This window comes from Lutra lutra, chromosome 6, assembly GCF_902655055.1.
Source record: "Lutra lutra chromosome 6, mLutLut1.2, whole genome shotgun sequence".
In the NCBI taxonomy this organism is placed as follows: Eukaryota; Metazoa; Chordata; class Mammalia; order Carnivora; family Mustelidae; genus Lutra; species Lutra lutra.
In genome coordinates this window covers 56318064-56341125 of record NC_062283.1, presented here as the reverse complement: position 1 = coordinate 56341125, position 23062 = coordinate 56318064, and the positions used below count along the sequence as shown (strand labels likewise).

The 23062-nt window shown below is 35.9% G+C and overlaps 1 protein-coding gene across 1 annotated transcript; it reads right to left on the bottom strand.

The window, feature by feature from the left end:
- Positions 1 to 255: 255 nt before the first annotated feature.
- On the bottom strand, positions 256 to 22459 carry CRISP2 (cysteine rich secretory protein 2). The gene is made up of 10 exons (XM_047735031.1): positions 22304 to 22459; positions 21137 to 21237; positions 18526 to 18556; positions 16360 to 16430; positions 11549 to 11665; positions 10419 to 10506; positions 6191 to 6336; positions 5679 to 5776; positions 2910 to 2998; positions 256 to 711 (listed from the first exon to the last, which is right to left on the bottom strand). The coding sequence occupies exons 4-10, from the start codon at positions 16426 to 16428 to the stop codon at positions 584 to 586; spliced, it is 735 nt and encodes a 244-aa protein (XP_047590987.1). The 5' UTR covers positions 16429 to 16430; positions 18526 to 18556; positions 21137 to 21237; positions 22304 to 22459; the 3' UTR covers positions 256 to 583.
- Positions 22460 to 23062: the final 603 nt, after the last annotated feature.

The following is a 23062-nucleotide window of genomic DNA, read 5'->3' as shown; positions in this document are numbered from 1 at the left end:
CTGGACTGAATCTAGCTGGGGTGAATTATAAATACTAGAAAATATTACACAAGAATCACTCATGTGGTTGCTTACATAATTTTTTTATTCTAAAAGATGATTACTTTTGTTTAAAGAGGAGGCCAGGAGACAAAGGTAGGTGTCAATCTTTGAATTTATTCTTTATTCAAGTAAAAAGTCATTTCACAGGAATAACAATGAAGTTTCAGTCTCTCTCTCTCTCTTTTCTGTTCTTTCTTTCTTTCTTTTTTTTTGGCATGTTGTTTCAGGAAACATATACTTCTCCATTTTAATCCAGTGTTCTAGTGACCTAAGGTCTATGGTTATACAATTTACAAAATTGTCAACTTAATTCGTTAAGTTTAAAGTACCAAATTTCTATCAAAGTCCAAAGTTGTCCTCACAGACTATGCTGCTTGTGTAAATATCTGCATGAAAAGAGATTTCTATAGAGAGGAAAAAAGATGAATTACTGAGTGGAACTATATTTGTAACTAACATGCCTACAATTTCCCCTGTGGTATGTTTCAATAAAATGTTGCAGCTCTCTTCACTTAGTCCTGTGCAATGCACACTGCGCATCTCAGTAAATTTTGTTTTCACATAGGCAAGTTGCCTTGCACTTTTCCTTAAGCAATTCGTGTCCACAACCAGCTGTTTTCTTCAAGGAATCACAGTTACTAAGGAGATCTTCAAACTCGCAACTGTTGGCTGTGACAAAAATAAATGAGTTCATTATCATTTTCTTCAATAGCAGCAAAATAATGCTGTACATTCAAAAGTGCATGAGGCCATAAATATTGGACAAATCAAGTCAATATCACTTACACAATGATGGGCTTTCCATTTCTTGTGAGAAATATCTTGTGAGCCTGAGTTGAGCTCACTGATTAAACTATCACTTTTTATTTTGAACTTGGTGATATGTTTCCAAAATAAATTGACCTATTTTTCTTCTTTAGCCAATAAAGTTAAATAAATATAAATAAATCTCTCTACACCTTCAGTGTTTAATATGGGAACCAATAGTCCCATATAGATATTTACATTTAAATTACTCTATATTAGATAAAGTAAAAAATTTAGTTCCTTAATCTTACTAGCCACATTTCAATATTCAAAGGCCACATGTGACTAGTTTACTTGTAAGACACATGCTGATACAGGACTTTTTCTTTATTTCATACTATTGAACAGCACTGGTTTAGACTCCAATGTTTGCTTCCTAGAGAAAGGAATTTCTATGGGAAGATAAAGATGCAAAACAATGATAACATGTCCCCTTCCCTTCTGGTATTTCTTTCTGGATCCTCCCCAGAGGCCACGAACTCAACAAATCTCAAACTAAACTCATCATACTACCTGTATGGCTGACAATTCTTGGGTATGTTCTTCCTGTAAACCCCTTCACCCTCGTCTCCCCACATCCCCGCTAACAATGTCAGAGAAATGGCTCTCTAACTACTCAGTAATTTAAACCAAAAACTGGATCAGTTTGACATCCTTCTTCCCTACTTCTGATCAGCACTCAATCAGCACAGGTAACAAACATTGGCTATTCTATTCCTTATATTCCAACCCCATCCAATTCTCATTATTTTGTCAGTAATGTGGTAGAGAGATTTTTTTTTTAAACCCATAGTCAGTTTTCTAGCTGACTTCCATCCAATTGTTTTTCAATACTATTGCTAGAAAGCTCTTTATAAAACATTGTTACAACCCTGTCACTCTTGTTTAAAATATTTCAACTGAGTGTTTATTGATAATAGGATAAATTATAAGCTTCTTCCCAAATAGCATTCAGCAGAGCTATTAATATGTAACTTTTTTCCTTCTTTAGCTGATTTACATTCTAAATAATATTCTGAATAATAGCTATATAATTCAGTCAGTAAGAATGCTAACTAAAGATGAATGCATTTGAAAGTTAAAAATCTCAGTGAATGAGCTTCATTCAATTCTATTATTCATAATAATTTTAATACAAGTATCCCAACTATAAAGAGCTAAGAGCTATTTTTACTTCTATTCATTACAACTTTAGAAATTATGTATGTGAAATTTATTTTCTTCCTTTTTGCAACAGTATTTTTTTTTTTTTTTAGATTTTATTTATTTGTCAGAGAGAGAGGAGAGCAAGCGAGCACAGGCAGACAGAGGCAGAGGGAGAAGCAGGCTCCCCGCCAAGCAAGGAGCCCGATGCGGGACTCAATCCCAGGACGCTGGGATCATGACCTGAGCCGAAGGCAGCTGCTTAACCAACTGAGCCACCCAGGCGTCCCTTTGCAACAGTATTTTTGTGGGCCCTGTATATATGTAACACTATATACAGATTTGATTTTGTCATTAAAAATGTGCAGTAATGACAATGTTGTTGACTGAGGAAAAGAAAAAAGTGCAGTAGACTACTATCAAATTATAGAGAAAGTGATTATTAATAAACACTATGATTCCAATTTTACTATAGAAAAAAAGAGGTAGTTAGCATAATGAACTCATTAGCACAAAAGTAGTATAATATTTGATTTGCCTGTCTAGATTCAGATATAATGTGATCTTATATGCATAGATTTGCATTTCAGAATAGGACTTTTGACACAAACTTTATCTGAAATATTTGCCAGAAATATGTATAATTAATATTAATAGCTATGCTTAGTAACAAAAATATGTGAATGGCAGATCTTTCATTATCTTACAATGGCAATATTCTTTTCATTACAAGTAATATGTAGGTTACTAAAGTGTGTAAAATGTTTACATAAACACATGCTGTGTTGAGTAACATATTTGTCTTCTGCATAACGATATTATTTAAACTGATTACTTTAGGAGATTTCTCAACCCACAAAAAGAAAATAAAATATCAACTTTTTATTATAATAGCAAGGTGATCACTTCAAACTTACTGCATAGTCCATTGTCACAGTTATCAGGGCAACTGGCACAAGGTGTCCCTTGTTGGTAAGGGGTATTCTTTTTACTCACGTTATTGCCACTGAAATTTAAAATACCTAATGTCAAATACTTTTCACTTTATAATTTACTTTATACTCCCCAAGGGCAGTATAAATTACCAAACATACATGACTACAAATGTTTTCAGTTATGTTAAAAAACTTAAAAATTATAATGCCCAATGAGTAATTCAGGTAACATTCAAATTAAGAAAATGCTTCACATATTGACCAATTTCCTTGACTATAATTCTTCAGATTGGGCAACTAGATTAGAGTCGAGTCTAAAGTTTTCAAAGTATATTTCAATGTGGTCACACTTTCTTCATGTCCCAGCAGACTTGGTCAAACTGGCAAGGCAGTATAGCCCAATGTGTTAGCTAGAGGTAGAATATATCCCCTAGGGAGACAAAAGAGCTCCTGGGAGGCAGGTAGTTGCAGTTTGAAAAAGAATATTTAATGTTACAATATCATTTTATATTTGAAAGATAATAAAATACCAAATTTCTTAGATATAATCTAGAAACAGTAAACTCCAGTATATATATAAACATATATATGTACTTCACCTTTTAGATGAGGGCAGGGATATTTAAGTTAAGTTAGTGGTGTGTGTTTCTGGGACAGGCAGAGAGAAGGAAATTAGTGAGTTTCTAGAGGTATGTGAGACATTTTAAAACTTACCAAACACAGGGAATGTTCACTCAAAAATTTTGACAAGCATGGATATCCAGAGTGTAACACATTACAGTGACTAACTTACAACTTGCTTATGATCATTACCTATTAGCCATTTAATTTATTTGAATTACAAGTGAGTCCAAATCTCAATAGTGTCAAGTGGGCCAAGAATACAAGGTCATGCATCTGAATCTCTCCCTGCACAGAACATAACGACCATGTCTGAGGCCCTAGAAAAATGTGAAATAAGACACAAACATGTTCTGGAAGTTCTCTCACCCCTGCTTTTCCTCATTATCACTCCAACTCTCACTTCAGATGACTGGCTCCAGACCCTCTCTCTTAAAACCAGCCAGTGAGTTTGGGTGCATTCTCTTAGGACCTCTCAATTCTTTCTACTAAACCTTAGTAAGTGCTTGCAGGAAAATGATGTTGGAGGTCATACCTCTCACTCTGGAGAATCACATGCTTGGATTATCTACAGTCTCAAAAGAAATCCTGTAGGAGCATTGGTTCTAGGGATCTCCCTGTCTCCAGTGGCACGAAAGTTCAAGCATTAAAATAATTTAAGATTAACAGGTAAATTGAGATTAGATCTTCAGTATATCCACAGAATTTATTACGGGTAAATTCAGACATAATCCTTGATGGAATGAACATATTTCCTGCTGTAGGTCAAGACCTTAAAAAATGGTTCATTGTGGAGATTTTGTGAAAACTTCTGAAAAACAAAGACTGAAGATTTTTTTTTATTCTGGACTCTGAAGTATATTAACGATCTCTTGCAAAACCTTTGAGATGCAAAAAAAATGAATAATCTGTGAGGAAATAATCCGGGTGATTTTTTAGATAAACGGGATAAGGGATATTTTAGCAGGAGAAATGGAAATCACAATCTTCCATCCCTTACTTGCCACTCCACGACCATCCCTTGCTTAACCATCAAGCTGCAACCTCCTAAAGTGTGAAGTTAGTGAGAACTAATGATATCAAGTCTAGAGTAGTGAGCCCAAGGGAAAGGCGACTGAGAAAAAAGATGCTACTTTGTAACTAAGGAGTTTCAGATTTTATACTTGGAGTTGAGAACCTGGTCTCTTCCCTGAGAAGTTGAATGTATCTCAATTTAAAAGGCATTTCCATGATCCCAGAGTCCTGGGATTGGGCCCTGCATCAGGCTCTCTGCTCGACAGGAAGCCCGCTACCCTTCCTCTCTCTCTGCCTGCCTCTCTGCCTACTTGTGATCTCTGTCTATCAAATAAATAAATAAAATCTTTAAAAAAAAAAAAAAGGCATTTCCCAAAGATGTATTCCTTCTGGATGGACCTAAAAGGGTATTATGTTAAGTGAAGCAAGTTAGAGAAACACAGACACCATACAATTTCACTTATATGGGGATGCTAAAAACACAAATGAACAAAAGCAGAAACAGACCATAAGTACAAGAACAAACTGATGTTTGACAGAGGGGCAGAGATTGGCAGCAATGAGGGGATGGACAAAAGAGTTGAAAGGGAGGGGATGATACGGGCTTCCAGTTATGGAAAAAGTAAGTCATGGGGATAAAAAGTACAGCATAGGGATAATAGTCAATAGTACTGAAATAGTGATAATAACATGGGACACCTGGGTGGCTCAGTTGGTTAAACATCTGCATTTGGCTCAGGTCATTATCCCAGGGTCAATGGGGAGACTGCTTCTCCCTCTGCCTGCCGCTCCCCCTGCCTGTGCTCTCTCTCTGACAAATAAATAAAAATATTTTTAAAAATTAAAAAATAGCTATAATAGCATCGTATGGTGACTGCTGATAGCTACTCTTGCAGTGAGCATAGTATAAAGTGTAGACCTGTCACTATGTTATACACCTAAAACTAATGTGACATTGTATATGAACTATGCATCAATTTTTAAAAATGAAAAAAGGAATTATTCTTTCCCTTTACTGAAATATGTTTTATGTTCTAATTTGTTTACTATAAAAGAATTTTAAAATACTAAATTGCACATAGGATTATTGCATGAAACTCTAAAGTGTATACTTACGCAGGACAATATTGGCAAACATAGTAGTATTTTAGATTCTCTTGGTTGGGACAATAGGCAATTCCACATCCAACATGGTAAGTAGAGTACCAAACGAGCTACAATTCCAAAAGGGAATATATGAGAGTACATTCAAGATGAGGGAAAATATTAAAAAAATAGTAGCAACTATAAAACTGAAAAAATGATACTATTATAGTTTGTAGCCAAGTACCTTTTGAAAATATTTACAATTATTGAAGAAAATCACAAATTTAAAAATATTAAATCTTAACATGCCTTCACTATTTTATCCATTTCTAATTTTGAGAAAGTATGGAGTATGCTTCCTTACCAAGAGTTTTGCAAGTGATGGAAAAAAAAGACAACTCTAGATGAAGTACCAGTCAACGTCAGGACTATCATATCTATTCATGCTCTTACCCAAATTGAACATTGGACTTGGTCATAATTTAGAGATGCTTTCATATTAGAGCATTTGTGGTCAAAGTATTTTCATTTGCTTGTCTTACCTGGGTGTAATGTCCAACAACTGCATTGGAACTCTTAGGTCCTACACCATAGACAAAATTATGGCGCTCATCATACCAGCTTTGGATTGCATCTGACCACGGAGCAGGGTTACTTGACATATAGAGATTCTCACCACATTTTGTACCTAAAGATAAATGGATCATTCTTGAGGAAGCAATAGAGTATTCAATGGCAAAAGAAATCAACTATATAAACACAAGAATGGGGGTGCCTGGGTGGCTCAGTGGGTTAAAGCCTCTGCCTTCGGCTCAGGTCATGATCCCAGCATCCTGGGATTGAACCCCACATCGGCCTCGCTGCTCCGTGGAGAGTCTGCTTCCTCCTCTCTCTCTGCCTGCCTACTTGTGATCTCTGTCTGTCAAATAAATAAAATAAAATCTTTTAAAAAAATTAAAAAAAAACCCCACAAGGATGTTGCCCTTCAAACACAGTGCCTATACTTATAATACTTAATAAAAGGGCTTCCATTCTTCTCAGCTCTAAAGCTGAATAGAAGACAGATCTATCTAGGGACACCTGGGTAGCCTAGTAGGTTAAGAAGCTGACTCTTGATGGGCTTAGGCCATGATCTCAGGGTCTTGAGATCTAGTCTTGCATCAGGCTCTCCACTCAGCAGGGAGTCTTCTTGAGGATTCTCTCCCTCCACCTTCACCATTCTATCTAAAATAAATAAATAAATCTTTAAAAAAAATCTGTTTAGGACACTGAGGCTGGCATCAACATGCAAAACTTTGCACAGGTTAAGAAGCCCTTATGCTTCAAAAATCTTCTGGAGTTTCAGAAATGCATTCTTTTTCAGGCTAAGTTCTTCACATTGTATGGACTCCTATGCTCTCAGCTTTGTATCATAAATTCGTGAAAGGCAGTGAACAACTTTTATTCCTTTTCTCCTCCTCTCATCCATCTTCACCAGAGATTTTTCACATATTGGACCCTGTTCTAAATGTTTATAATTATGATTTTGTGTGAAATTGGTAAAAAGAGTTCTACAGGCAGTCTATAAGAGCCTCAATTTATAGGCATCTGACATCAGGAGGAATGGCAGATTTCAAAGCTTTTGGAGTCTTTCTTAATCACTAAATCAGAATGTCATAAGGCCAATCTTCCTCAGAGAATTAGCCAAGAAGAGCCTTGCAGAAGGTGACATCAGAAAGATGGGGAAGTAGGGAGCCCCAGACTCTCATTTCCCTAACAAATACACAGATTCAGCAACAATTTCCAAACAAATTGCCCTTTGTGGGAAAACTAACTGAAGGACTCCTAGATCATGGGAGAATATGAATGCAGACTCACTGAAGTCTGTAGGGAAACTGGGACACCCTTTTGCTAGAATGCCTACCCTCAGCACAGTGCTTCTCCTATGATCAGGAAGAGGTCTCCTAGCTCCCAGCTTCTCCTAGGGGAAGGTAGGTGTTGGTTCTTGTGTCCAGCATCCCAACCTTCCCTAAGGAAATTCCCCAGAGATGGCTGGCTTCTTTCTTGGTAGTCTTGGGAGTTCTGACAATCAGGCTCAGGCTAGTCATCTGGAGGAGAATGGAGATGCTGGCTTTAGCTGGTAGTTACCATATCTCCTCCCCTTGGCTTAGTTCTTAGTTCTCAGCTTCCTCCTGGGGAAGCAAAGAGTTGATTGGTGTGTCCATTGCTCCAATTTCTCTAGGGCTGCCTAAAGAACTGACATCAGCCTTGCTTGTCTTAAAGCTCTGAGGGGTTTGGCATAGTTTCAGTGTTACTCCCTGGGGGAGAACAGAGATGGTGGTTTGGATTGGTAGATGCCATTTCTCAGCTCCCCAGCATAGCACACAGTGAGCAAGTGCCATATCTACCTGTTTCTCCCTGGAGTGGGAAAAAATTGGCCTGGGCATCCAGTGCCACAAATATTCCAGATGTTGCCCAGAAAACTGACTTCTGACTTGCCTCTCTGAAAATGTTAACAGATCTAGCATAAACAAGATGAGCATAGAGATTTAGGTTCATAAATGCCAAAGCTTTCCTTCCTTGTTCAGCACAGAATAAGTAGATTAAAAAATCCAAACTTCTAGCCTCTTCATGAGTAGAGAAAGAGTTGGATGGAATGCCTAAAGATCCATCTCTTTCAGGAGGCTGCCTGAGAAATTGACTACAGATCTTTTCTGACCACAGTTTGATTGGACATTCTCCAAAGATGCACAAATGGCCAACTGGTATGTGAAAAGGTGCTCAGTGCTGCTAAACATAGGGAAATGCAGATGAAAACCACAATGAGATGTCACCTTACACCTGTCAAGAAGTCTCTTCTGGGGGAAAACAAAACCGACAACAAGTGATGATAAAGATGTGAAAAAAATTGGAATCCTGTATAATTTTGTTGGGCATAAAAAATGGGGTAGCTGCTGTGGAAAAAAACAGAGGTTCCTCAAAAAATTAAAGTTAGAACACCAATGATCCAGTAATACTACTTCTGGGTATTTATCCAAAAAATTTGAAATCAGGGTTTTGAAGCAATATTAGCATTCTTCATATTCATTGCAGCATTCTTCACAATAGCCTATATATGGAAACATAAAATCTGCAGACAGATGAGTGGATGACAAAATGACACCCATATATATACAACAGCTTTCATTCATCCTTAAAAAAGAAGGAAATTCTGCAACACTTGGGTGAGACACTATGGATGAATCTTGAAAACATGATATTAAGTGAAAAAATCCAGTCACAGAAAGACAACTATTACATGATTCCCTTTATATGAAGTACATAAAATAACCAAATTCATAGAACCAAAGAGTAGAACAGTAATAGATAAGGATGGGGGGAAGGAGAAATGGGAAATTACCATTCAATGGGCATAAAGTTTCATTCATAAAGATGAATAAGTTCTAGATGAATAACTTCTGCTGCAGGACATTGTACCTAATGTCAGTAATATCATACAGTACACTTATTTGTTAAAAGTGTAAGTCTCATGAAGTGTTCTTACCACAATAAAGAAAGTAACTTGTTGCCCAGAAACTTTTCTTGATCTTTTCAACCTCTCAATTATGAATTACATTTTGGTAGCTTAAAATATAATGTCTATTTGTTGCTTAAATATATAAATATAAATATAAAAATATAAAAATATAAAAAAATATAAAATATTCTTGTCTATGTCTTTTAATATAGAAAAAAGAAACTAAGAATCTAATAGACTTGCATCTCTAAGACCATTTGTTTTAATCTTCTACTGAATGCAGTCATTCTTTTCATAATTTCATTAACAGAGCAGCATGAACCATATAAGTAAATAATGTGATTAAATTACAGGTAAAAATTTGTTGTTTTCAAATTGAGCTTGCCTATATGTATATTATTGAAAATATAAATAAATATTTTATTGTAAGGTTTATGCATAAAACATTTTTTCTTTCATGGTGTTTATAATACTTGACAAGAATTCAAAAATTAAAAATGAATCAACATACCAAAATATTTATCATAAGTTTTAAAATTTAAGTATTTTTAGAGCAATATTCACAAAATTCAGGAACGAATCACCTTTAGTATATTTTATGAATTCAAAAGAAGAGATATGAAAACATCAGATAGCTACACAGGATCACAAAAAAGAGCAGTGGATTAGAAATAATTAAGGCTGGTTAACTTTCCAATATATGACACACTTCAGATTGTGACTTGGGGAAGTCATTCTTCCCCTGTCCTCATCTTCTCATCTTTAAATTTGGAGAAATGATACATGACTTATTGACTCATGAGCTGGTTGAAACAAAAAAGTGGAGTATTGCTTCAAGTATCATTTGCATAATGTAAACAATCAACAAGCGCAAAATGGTACCTATAATTCTCTCTCCTTCTACAGATACTTTGATTTTAAAAAAGGAGAATATAGGGACACTTGGGTGGCTCAGTTGGTTAAGCATTCAACTCTTGATTTCCACTCAGGTCATGATCTCAGGGTCATGAAATCAAGCCCCATGTAAGCCTCCACACTTGGCATGGAGCCTGCTTGGGATTCTCTCTTCCTCTTCCTCTGCCCCTCCCCCCCACTCACATTCTCTCTCTCTTTCTCTCTCAAAAACAAAAATAAAAATATATAAATAGAGCAGTATAAGCAACGTTTATTCTCTAAGTCTTCTTATAACATACCGGAATGTTCCATTCTATCTGATTTTTTCAATATTATTTTATTAGTTCATCTATTCAAAAAATATTTACTCATTTACATACTGGTTTTTCGGTCCTCTGGCACACTGTGTTCCAAAGTGCACTTATTTGCCCACTTTTGTGCATTTGCTGCTGCTTCTCTGTTCCATTCCTAAATGTCACAAGAAAAAAAAATACACTTAAAAATTCAACTCCTATGAAGCATATGGTTTATAATCTGATTGGTAGGTTGATTTTCACTACTTTAAACTTCTATAGATAATTATCTGATCATCAGTGGTATGCAAAGACCTTTTTGGTAGGGGGGTATATAGGCGTGTGTGCATTTATTTGCTCTAGTGCCAATTTCCACATGAAGAGAAGTTCATAAATGATGAATAGATAGAGATAGAGAAATATCTAACATAATATCTGACAACTTATGATAGTACTGGAACCACATGCAGGATTTTTAGCAATGGGGCTACTCTAAATACTCAACATGTGAAGTCTTTGAATTATATTTCCTTAGTAATAAGCAGGCCTAGATTATTCCCAATTCCAATTGTAGCCCATTGGTTTCAAATGGGAGATAGTCTAGCATTTATGAACCATGCTGTGGAAATGGGCTCTTATTTACCCACAGGATTCTTCGGATCCTGAGTCTGAGCCTCACTTTGGGCATAGAGATTAATTAAAAAGAATAAAATACATGAAAGAAAGGGACCTCCTTTAGACTAGGGCAGATAGTGACAAAAAGTGCAATGGCCTCACATTTGATGTCTGAAGATCTGGCTCTAATGTTGCCTTCCTGACTGAATATCCCTATAAATTTGACAGATTATTTAACCATTAAAAAGGAAAAATTTTCTGCCATGCCCATAACGCAGCTCAGATGAAATAGCAGAATAGAAGAAAAACTTTGTAAGCACAAAGTTCTTAAGAAATCCCTGCTCTGGGGCGCACGAGTGGCTCAGTGGGTTAAAGCCTCTGCCTTCGGCTCAGGTCATGATCCCAGAGTCCTGGGATGGAGTCCCGCATCGGGCTCTCTGCTTGGTGAGGAGCCTGCTTCCCCCTCTCTCTCTGCCTGTCTCTCTGCCTACTTGTGATCTGTTTGTCAAATAAATAAATTAAAAAATCTTAAAAAAAAAAAAAGAAATCCCTGCTCTTATCACTGCTAGATCACACCATTAGCCCTTATCATTGCCTCTTACCATCTTTAGCATGTTGCTGGCAGGTGGAGAGACTGATTTCCTTAGTTCATTGTGTTTATTTACAATATCTTTTTGGATTTGCGTTTGAGTGGTTAGCAAAGCAGTAAAGGATGGGTCCTAAAAGGAAATAAAAATCAAGGTTATCTTCTTAACATTTGCTAAAGTTGCATTTAAGAATGAATAAGCAAATTCAAGGGAACAAAGATCATTTTAAGAGCATTCAGTTCAAGTCAGTATTAGTTGTTAAGCATTGCCAATGAACCTGAGCCAAAGCTATGACAAATAGAAAAGAAGTCATTTGAATCTTTGAGAAGGAGGGTGAAATTCATGGCATAACAAATTAAAATCTCCTCTGAGGCCACAGATGCCAATTTCTAGTTTCATGGTAATTATTAATGTACTTTTTCTCCTTTCATGGCCATGTTATCTCTCTGGTCCATCTCCTGGTTTTCACTTATAAAATTATTTGAAGAGAGATATATTTTCTCTTTTGCACTGCAATGTGTTTGTTAATCAGATTCTCAACTTTCTACCTTATATGGTTTCCTGGACCTTCTTTGTGATTCTTCTAGACATATGAGTGATAATATTTTATAACCACAAAGGCACACAACAGGAACTTTAAGACATATTCATTCATATTTGATCAGGTTGCAGCAGGTGGGATGAGAGTGGGGCTCAAGGTTCACCCTAGACTTTAAGGGAACTTTGACCTGATATGGTCTGTATTTAAAGAAATAATGTATTCAGAATGTATTTAGAGAAAGAATGTTCAGGAGTTCAAATTTCATTCAATACCCTAGTAAACTTATTCCTATTACAGTAGATATTATCTATTTTATTACAATCTGTATTTCTGAATACCAAATAAGTTTTCACCCAGTGGCAGAATTCTCTGGTCTGATGAGTTCTAGTCCTACTAGTCTCTGGTCCTGGGATATCTTCCTATATGCCCGGAGTTAAAGATAGGGAAACAGCAATGACCAGAGCTCCTTACATTCAAGAGATTTTCTGATCAAGAGATAGAAATTGTATATGGGCACCTACCCTCCAGTCATTGAAAAGGATGACTGATCTTGGTCTTGGGATTATTTAAGCAATGTAGTTTATTCAAATTAAAAGGTTTGAATTCAAGAGGTAGGCTTCACATATCAAGCATTTTTGAGCATGAATAAGAAAGCAAAACAAACCTAAGACTTTTAGAGGTAGATTTTTTTTAATGTAAAAAATAACTTTATCATGCAGTAAGGATGAAAATTAAATGTGGTGATATATGAAGTAGTGCTAATTTAAAGTTATGTCATTGTTAGTTCTCTTTAAGATCGCACTGAAGCACATTAAATAAAAGAAATGGGAAACGATCTTGTGGAGAGAGGACTATCATTAGCTTCTTAAATCATAGACCATTGCATTCATTAGAAAAATAATTCAAGCATAACATGTAATTTTAACATTTTGGTGATCAAATTAAAAAAGGAAAAAAAAATCAAGTGATATTAATTTATTTTATAATTTTTTTAAATGTTATTTCATCATGATAAGTGCACTCTTAATCCCCATCACCTATTTCCCCCATCCCCTCACCCACATCCCCTCTGGTAACCATCTATTTGTTCTGTATAGTTAATAGTCTATTTCTTGGTTTTTCTCTCTCTCTCTTTTTTCTCTTCTCATTTGTTTTGCTTCTTAAATTCCACATATAAGTGAGATCATATACTATTTGTCTTTCTCTGACTTATTTTGCTTAGCATTGTACTCTAGCTGTATCCGTATTGTTGCAAGTGGCAAGATTTCATTCTTTTTATGGCTGAATAATATTTCATTATATAGATGTACACAATATATACATTATATATACATATATACACACACACATTATTCTATCTATCATCTATCTATCTACCTATCTACCATCCATGTATATCACATCTTAATCCATTCATCTATCAGTGGACACATGGGCTACTTCCATAGTTTGGCTATTGTAAATAATGCTGCAAGAAACATAGGGGAGCATATATCTTTTCTAACTATTGTTTTGATATACTTTGTGTAAATACCCAGTAACGAAATTACTGAATCATATGGAAATTCTGTTTTTAATTTTTTGATGAAAACCTCCATATAATTTTCCACAGTGGCTGCACAGTTTGCATTACCAACAACGGTGCACAAGGGTTTCTTTTTCTCTACATCTTCGCCAGTAAGTTGTTTTTTGTGCTATTGATTTTAGACATTTTGACAGGTGTGAGGTGACATCTCATGGTTTTGATTTGTATCTCCGTGATGATGAGTGCCGCTGAGCATCTTTTCACAGTCCGTTGGCCATCCGTAGGCCTTCTCTGGAAAATGTCTGTTCATGTCTTCTATCCATTTTTAATTGAATTATTTTTGTGTTTGTGTTGAGTTGAATCAGTTCTTTAAATATTTTGGATATTTACCCTGTATCAAATATGTCATACGCAATATCTTTGCCCATCCAGGACATTGTTTTTTAGTGTTTTTTTTTTTTCTTTTTCTTTTATTTTTCTTGCTGTGCAGAAACTTTTTATTCTGTTGTAGTCCCAATAGTTTATTTTTGCTTTTGTGTCCTTTGCCTCAAGAGACAGATCTAGAAAAATGTTCCTAGAGCCGATGTCAGAGACATTACCTGCTGTGCTCTCTCCTAGGATTTTTTATGGTTTCAGGTCTCACATTTGGGTCTTTAACCCTTTTGGAGTCCACTTTTGTGAATGTACAAGAAAGTGGTCCAGTTTCATTCTCTTGAATGTGACTGCAATGGATTATTTTCCTAACACCATTGGTTGAAGAGACTGCCTTTTTCCCATTGTATATTCATTCCTCCTTTGTTGAGGATTAATTGACCATATAATTGTGGATTTATTTCTGGATTTTCTGTTCAGTTCTACTGATCTGTGTGTCTGTTTTTCTGCCAGTACCATACTGCTTCCATTACTATAATTTTGTAATATAACTTGTAATGTAATGAATTGTGATACCTCCAGGTTTGCCTTTTTTTCCCCTTTGTTTTCAAGACTGCTTTGTGTATTTGAGGTCTTTCGTGGTTCCATGCAAATTTTAGGATTCTTTGCTCTAGTTCTGTGAAAAATGCTATTGGTATTTTGATAGGGATTGCATGCAATCCATAGATTGCTTTGGGTAGTATAGACCTTTGTTCTTCCAACCCATGAGAATGGAATGACTTTCCATTTCTTGGCATCATCATGAATTTCTTTCACCAGTGTTTCATGGTTTTCAGAGTACTGGCCCTTTCACCTCTCTGGTTAAGTTTATTCCTAAATATTTTCCTGTTTTGGGTGCAATTATAAATGGAATTCTTTTCTTATTTTGACTTTGTGCTGCTTCATTATTAGTATATAGGAATGCAACAGATTTCTGTGCATTGATTTTGTATCCTATGAGTTTACTGAATTCATGTGTCAGTGCTAATAGTTCTTTGGAGGAGTCTTTAGGGTTTTCTATATAGAGAATCATGTCATGTGCAAATAGTGAGGGTTTTACTTCTTTCTTACCAATTTGGATGGTTTTTATTTCTTTATGTTTTCTAAATGCCATGGCTAGGACTTCTAGGACTCTGTTGAGTAAATGTAGTAAGGATGGACATTCTTGTCTTGTCCTTAATCTAAGGGGGAAAGCTCTCAGTTTTTCACCATTGAATATGATGTTGGTTGTGAGTTTTTCACATAAGGCCCTTATTATGTTGTGGTATGTCTTCTCTAGACCTACTTTGCAGAGGCTTTTTATGATGAATGGATGTTGCACTTTGTCAAATGCTTTTTTTTGTATATATTGACAGGATTGCATGTTTTTTATCCTTTCTCTTATTCATATGACATATTGCATTGATTATTTTGTAAATATTGAACTACTGTTGTATTCTGGGAGTAAATCCTACTTGATCATAATGTATGATTTTTTAAAAATATTGACATTATTTTAAGCAATAAATTTTACTTTTAATGGGTTGACAAATAGTCTACAAAAATAATATGTCTACATCCTAATCCCCAGAATCTGTCAATGTGACCTTCTCTGTATATAGTTAAGAATCTCAAAATTCAATCATCCTGGATTATCTGAGTAGGACCAAAATCCATCGAAAAGTATCCATATAAAAGACACAGAGAGGAGAAGGTGATGTGAAAAGGGAAGCAGAGAATATGTGATGTAGCTACAAGCCTAGTTATCACAATGACTTGTCAAAGCCAGCATAAGCTAAAAGAAAGAAATGGAACACATTCCTTCCTAGATCCTCCAGAGGGAGTGTGGCCTTGCTGACACATAGATTTTAGGCTTCTGGCCACCAGAACTGTGAGAAAATAAATTTCTGTTGTTCTAAGTCACCCAACTTGCATTAATTTCTTACAACAACCTTGAGAACCTAATACATTATTGAATTATTTATCCAAAATATAATTTCATCATGTACTGAATATCTAAGTTATTAATGACGTATTTTCTTCTTCTTCTCCTTCTTCCTGTTCCTCCTCCTCCACCTCCTCCTCCTCCTTCTTCTTTTTCTTCACTAAATCTTTGAAATCTAGCATGTGTACTTACAGTATATTTTGTTCTGGATAAGCCGCACTGTAAGTGTTCAATAGCCACATGTGACCAGTGGGTATTGGAGAGCTCAGCATAGACTGTCATCAAGACATTGTATTAAGTGATCTGAGCCACCAGTGAGTACTTTGTGATGTACCAGACACTTTTCCCTTTCTCCTCTCAAAGGACCCAACCATCCCACAAAGTTGTGTGGATAGATTTAGAAAGATTTTCTTATTTACATTTACCTTTCCTTCTGTGGGTACAGATGGAAGCAGCAGAACGGCCAGAAACAACACTACTGGGAATAAAGCCATTTCTGGGAAGTAAGTCAAAGAGAAGAAAATTCTGCATTAAAACATGTAGCACATGGACCTCTAACTATGAGGAAAAGCCAATATAGTGATCTTGGTTAGTTCAAAGGAATTGTAATTACCAAATTCACACACACAAAAAAAAATGTAACAAGAGAAGATTGTTATTTGGTTGCAGTAGAATCATAGTGAAACCAACTTTGTCATTGATAGGGGCAATAAAAAATAAACTGAAGCACTTGACTGATGCTCTTAAAGTATACATATAAAGGCTAGGGACATGTCATTATATTTCTGACTAACTCTATTCCTCCTAAGTTCATTAAAAATGTGGAAAATACAGATTTTTTCAGAGTTAATTATGATACTGCATTGATTATTCATCACAATTTTGGGGAAAACATTATTTTCTGTATGCACAGTCTCTTGGTTTGCTCTGCTCTATAAAAAGTAGAACTGTTTGGGAGCGCCTGGGTGGCTCAGTGGGTTAAAGCCTCCGCCTTCAGCTCAGGTCATGATCCCAGGGTCTTGAGATGGAACCCCGCATCCGGCTCTCTGCTTGGTGTGGAACCTGCTTCTTCCTTCTCTCTGCCTGCCTCTCTGCCTGCCTCTCTGCCTGCTTGTGATCTCTGTCTGTCAAATAAATAAATAAAATCTTAAAAAAAAAGTAGAACTGTTTGTTCTTTTATTTACACATGATTCTAATCAAGACTCCAAAGTTATGATTACACAGAAATAAGTATATAGGGTGCCTGAGTCAGTTAAGGATCCAACTCTTGATTTCAGCTTGGACCATGATCTCAGGGGTCATGAGACTGAACCCCACGTGGGGCTCTGTGCTCAGCGTGGAGCCTCTTTGTCTCTGTACCTCCCCTCTGACCCTCCACCCCATAGGTGCATGTTCACATGCATTCTCACTCTCTCTCTCTCTAAAATAAAAAAATAAATATACAAACACTTCATTAGTGGTTATTTCCCTGGTAGAGGGATTAAAAGTTATTTTGATTTTATTACTTATACTTGTCTGTATCTCAAATTTCCCAGTATAAAAAAAAACACAAATATTTTATTGAAAATCAAGCCTCTTCAAATTTGCTGAATCCATGATTTGGTACAAAAGTTATTTAATATCCTCACTAACTTTTTAAAAGACACTCAGTTTTAGGTTGTCTATGTTCTCATTTCTCAATGTTTCAAAAAAAAATTCTTGGTCCTTTAGATGAAGCAACAAGCCCACTTATCTTAAAACCACTTATCTTCTGGCCATTAGTCATCTAAGTTACTCACTTTGTAAACTAAAGGAATGATGCATTGATATTTTTTTGTTTGTTTGAGTTTAGTACTCCCAAATTCTTGAAGAGAAAGAATATCTTAAACAATTTATTTATGGTACTTCCTAGGCCTTATTGATTTGTAAATAGTAGACAATTGATACCTGTTCCATGTATTCCCTTTATCCTCAATAATGTGCTCATAAAAGGGAAAAACTGAACATTTATTGACCATGCAAAGCAAAATTTGCATCTAATGTCATCATCATACTATAGTGCGTATGACTATATTTTACAGCTGAAGAAATTGAGTGTTAAACAGTTAATTAACCTATCCCAATGGTAAGTTCTTAAGTAACTTCAGAAATTAGCCTTCCACCAAGCATAATGTCAAAGTCAATTCACATTGAAAGGAACATAGTTTCAACGGAGAAAAGCAAAATCATTTCGTAGTACACTGGAGGCACTCATATCCTTATTTTAACAACCCCTGTATTAATACATAACCATACATGTTCATAGTAAAAATCATCAATAATATACACAATTTGTTATACTTTTACATTTCTTCTAGTAAAGATAGTTCTAGAATAATTGTTTCAGTCATAAACCTGAGAATTATTTTTATTATCTCTCAAGATTAAATGTAAAGAAGTTTCAAATTGATAAAGTGAGAAAAGAGTAAAATTAGCTTGATTCTTTTAATAAAAATTATCCATAAAGTTTTGGAAATTATGGATAAATGTATTAAGTATATAATTTTGCCATTGGCAAAACAAAAATGACTGACACAAAGTGTTCACATTAAAATAAATGAGTTATCACTTACTGTTGGTTCTCAAAGTAGGAATTTGCTTTATCTGTAGAAAGAAGGAAAGTGGAGAAGAGGTTAGAGCACAATATACTTTACATCTATTCTGTTTTAGCAATCTGTTTGTGCAAGTAAATCTAAGTCAGTAAATTTCTGAAACAGAATTTTTCACACCAGTATATTCAAATTTCATTGCTAGTTTTCTGACATGGCTTTTGACATTACCTGGCTTCCATACAGCATTTTTAAAAAGTTTTTAACAAGACAAACTTTATTGAGATCTAATTTACATACCATACAATTCAGTCATTTAAAGTGCATGATTCAATAGTTTTTGCATATTACATTGTTATAAACTGCCTTTTTAATGAAACTAGATTATATGTTTATTCAATCACTGTATTAAAATACAAGCAAAAGAATAAGCAATAATTTTAGAACATACTATGAAAAGAATTTGAAATTGTGATGTCAAAGTGGCAACAGATTTCATCAATTATATTCAGTTTTATTCTTCACATTTGTTTTTACATTTAACTTGGTCTCAACTACTGTTTACTTCTTTTCACAGCACTGGCAGGTTCTTTTTTATCCTTTAGAAAAGCATTTCCATAGACTGGTACACATACCACTTTAAAAAAAATCTTTTTAGGGGCGCGTAGGTGACTCAGTGGGTTAAAGCCTCTGCCTTCAGCTCAGGTCATGATCTCAGGGTCCTGGGATCGAGCCCCACATGGGGCTCTCTGCTCAGCCAGGAGCCTGCTTCCCTCTCTCTCTCTGCCTGCCTCTCTGCCTACTTGTGATCTCTCTCTCTCTCTGTCAAATAAATAAAATCTTAAAAAAAAATCTTTTTATTTAAATTCAATTTAATTAAATATACGGTATTATTAGTTTCAGAGGTTGAATTTAGTGATTCATTAGCTGCATATAACACTCAGTCCATCATGTGCCCTCCTTAATGCCCATCACCCAGTCACCCCATTCCCCACCCACCTCTCTTTCAGCAACCCTCGATTTGTTTACTGGAGTTAAGAGTTTCTTATGGTTTGTCTCCCTCTCTGTTTTTATTTATTTTATTTTTTCTCCCCTTCCCTTATGTTCATCTGTTTTTTTTTTTCTTTCTTAAATTCCAAGTAGGAATGAAATCATATGATATTTGTCTTTCTCTGACTGGCTTATTTTGCTTAGTGTAATACCCTCTGGTCCCACCCATGTCATTGTAAATGGCACAATAACATTCTTTTTGATGGTTGAGTAATACTCCTATATATATATGTAATTTTCCATAATATGGAGTAATAGTCCATATATATGTGTGTGTGTGTGTATATATATATATATATATACATATGGACATATACAATGGATAAAGAAGATGTGCATATATATATATGCACATCTTCTTTATCCATTCATCTGTCCATGGACATCTGGGCTCTTTCCATATTTTGGCGGTTGAGGACATTGCTGGTATATATATTGAGGCACACATGCCCCTTCAGATCACTGTGTAACCTTTGGATAAATACCTAGTAGTGCAATTGCTGGGTCATAGGGTAGTTCTATTTTTAACTTTTTGAGGAACCTCCATATTGTTTTCCAGAGTGGCTGCACCAGTTTGCATTCCTACCAACAGTGTGAAAGCGTTCCCCTTTCTCTCATCTTCACCAGTATCTGCTGTTTCCTGAGTTGTTCATTCTAGCCATTTTGACCTGCATGAGGTGGTATCTCTTTAACATGAGTTAATACAACATGATTGCCCTCCCTAACCAGCCCTCTTCTTTTACCAAGCACACGAAAATCTGGATTCTGCTTTTTTGGCTTAGTATTTTTATAATAACTACTGAAGACTGGTTAATCACTGTGAAGGTAACCAGGATGCTACCTTATAGCTGAAGGCTCAGCTTTCTTTTACATCCCAGTTACCTACTTTTTATGACTTACTGCTTAAGAGCATAGTCTTTGGAAACCATCAGTTTTGGAAAATCCTGAGCTTCAATTTTCTCTTCTGTAAAATGTGGATTATCATATCAAGAACTTTGCTTTGAAAAAGTGATTGGGATAAGATACATAAGGCCCCTAATACAATGCCTGACAAATAATAACATATGTAAGTTATTAATTTTTTTATTATAATCCTTTACAATGTGCAGTAGTTTGCTATGTTCATAAGGTCTTTCCATGAATGCATGGTGTTTGATTTTAAGTTGCTAATTTTAGAAGTGTTTATAAGACTTGTTTTATTTCTGGGTATCATTGGGAAAAAATCAGCATAATCTAATCAGAGATTCAAATGTTCAAGGCTCACTTCTACTGGAAATCTTCTGGCTAACTTTAAGAAAATGGATCTAACATCTGGGCTGTTGTATCCTTATCAGCTCATTCACAGACATATAGATTAGCCTGATAATTTTGTATGGCTCAATCATTCAATGGGATTAAGTTAGATGACCCACAATTCCATAATTCAGTAGGTCAGGATCCCACATATTCCTCCCTACCACTCTCCTTTCCCCCACCCTCATTACCCAACTCATAATCATCTTTATTGCATCAGTGAAAACAATGACAAAACCCACATTCATACATAGTTGAAAAGTTTGCAGCCATTTTTTCCCTTGCTACTTACTAATGGAAAAGTACTGTGCACTTTTTTGCAGGTGTTTTAAGACTGAGATGACGTAGTTCTAAGGTGTCTGTAGGAAGATCATGGTGTTCAGTTTGATAATCCTAGAACAAGGAAAAAATGATATTTAAAATAAAGATGGGAAGAATAAATAGGTAGTATCAATAACCTTTGTCACAAACTTAAAACACTGTGTTTTTAGTATTACCCCAACATTTTCCTGTATTTATTTGAGCTCACCCATTAAGACCATAATATACTTCTGAGATCAGATTATGTTTTGATGTCTCGGTATTTCCTTCAAATAACAAAAAGTGAGCTTCTTAAGGAAATTCACTTGACTTCCTTAGATTATCAGCATATTTTCCAGACTCCTAAATCCTTATACACTATTTTTTAGAAAAAATTTAGAAATATTTTATTTTTCTATTTATTTGAGGAGAAAGGGAGAGAGAGAGAATGAGCACTGTGGCTTAGGTGGAGAGCAGAGGGAAAGGGACAGATTCCTAGTACTAAGCATGAAGCCCACAAGGGCTCCATCCCATAACCCTGAGATCATGACCTGAGTGAAATCAAGAATCCCCACTTAAGGAACTGAACCACCCAGGTGGCCCCCATATATATACACTCTTTAGAAGATAATTTCTATAAGTAGTCACCCACATAGTAAAGCATTTACTACATGGATTTGGAATCACACCTATATGTCTTCATGTCTTTTCCTGGAAGCCAGTAGATGACATACAGTCCAGAAGAGTCAACAGCTATAAGTCTAATTATTTGCAATACACAGTTTCTAATAACTGTGGGTTCAAAACACAAGTAAGAAACTAAAGTTCTTAATCTGACCTCACGAACTCCTCATTTACATGACTTGTCTTCTGTTATAAATCAGAGCATTTCATGTAAATGTAATGATTAATCTTTTAAGACAGAGTTTCAATAGGATAAACATCTATGAGAGGCACATTGAAAGTCTTTGGTGGAACGGAGATAATCAACAAAACTTAAAGCTGTCCATATGCACTGAATCAGCAGATGTGTCCACCAGAGTGTCAGAAAAGGCCCGGAGGACCACAGCACCCCTCAGCTCACCGATCTTTTTCTATCATTTTCACCCCACCTCCCAGGCCCTGATCATTTCCTTTCCCAGACTGCTCCAATTCTTACCCTGGCTCCAGAGCCCCGATCTTCCCACAGTGGGGACCGGAGCCAGAGACTGGCTGCTGCTCGCTGCTCCGACAGCGAGAGTAAAATACCCATCCAAGCAGGTGTGAGCGACGAACGACGTCACACGGCTTTGTGCCTTCAGCGCGGTCGTCAGCTTACTGAATTCTCAAGACTGCCCGGACTCCCTGTGACGCTGCGCTGAGAAAATCCTACACAGCTTCCCTTGAGGAAAGGAAATGTCTGCTCGCCCACTTGAACAGGAGGAAGATGGAGATAACACTAGGATTCGGAATGCACAGGGGGTGGTTGAAAAAGGCGGCGTTCTTGTAGAGATAAGAATTCCTGAATTAACACAGGTCAGAATTTAAAGAGCAGATTGGTAAAAATCCACAGATAATTAAGTTTGCAATACAATACTAGTGTAGTCCCCAAAGTGCATTCAGGGTTACATAAAGTTGGCATTTGTAGATTTGCTCATAAACACCTAGTGTTCTTGATGCCTCTCTTCCCTTCCAAAACAGTTTTGTGGTTAAGAAATTCAATTAAGGGGAGCCTGAGTGGCGCAGTGGGTTAAAGCCTCTGCCTTCGGCTGGGGTTGTGATCTCAGGGTCCTGGAATCGAGCCCCACTAGGCTCTCTGCTCAGCAGGAAGCCTGCTTCCTCCCTCTTCTCTCTCTGCCTGCCTCTCTGCCTACTTGTGATATGTCTGTCAAATAAATAAATAAAATCTTTAAAAAAAAAAAAAAGAAAGAAATTCAAT

Excerpts from the sequence above, each read along its gene's own strand:
- CRISP2 (XM_047735031.1), bottom strand. The coding sequence starts at position 16,428 with ATGGCTTTATTCCCAGTAGTGTTGTTTCTGGCCGTTCTGCTGCTTCCA. Across the intron at positions 10,507-11,548 it reads CCAGCAACATGCTAAAGATG|GAATGGAACAGAGAAGCAGC; the intron begins GTAAGAGGCAAT and ends TGTGACATTTAG. Across the intron at positions 5,777-6,190 it reads TTGTTGGACATTACACCCAG|CTCGTTTGGTACTCTACTTA; the intron begins GTAAGACAAGCA and ends TTGGAATTGTAG.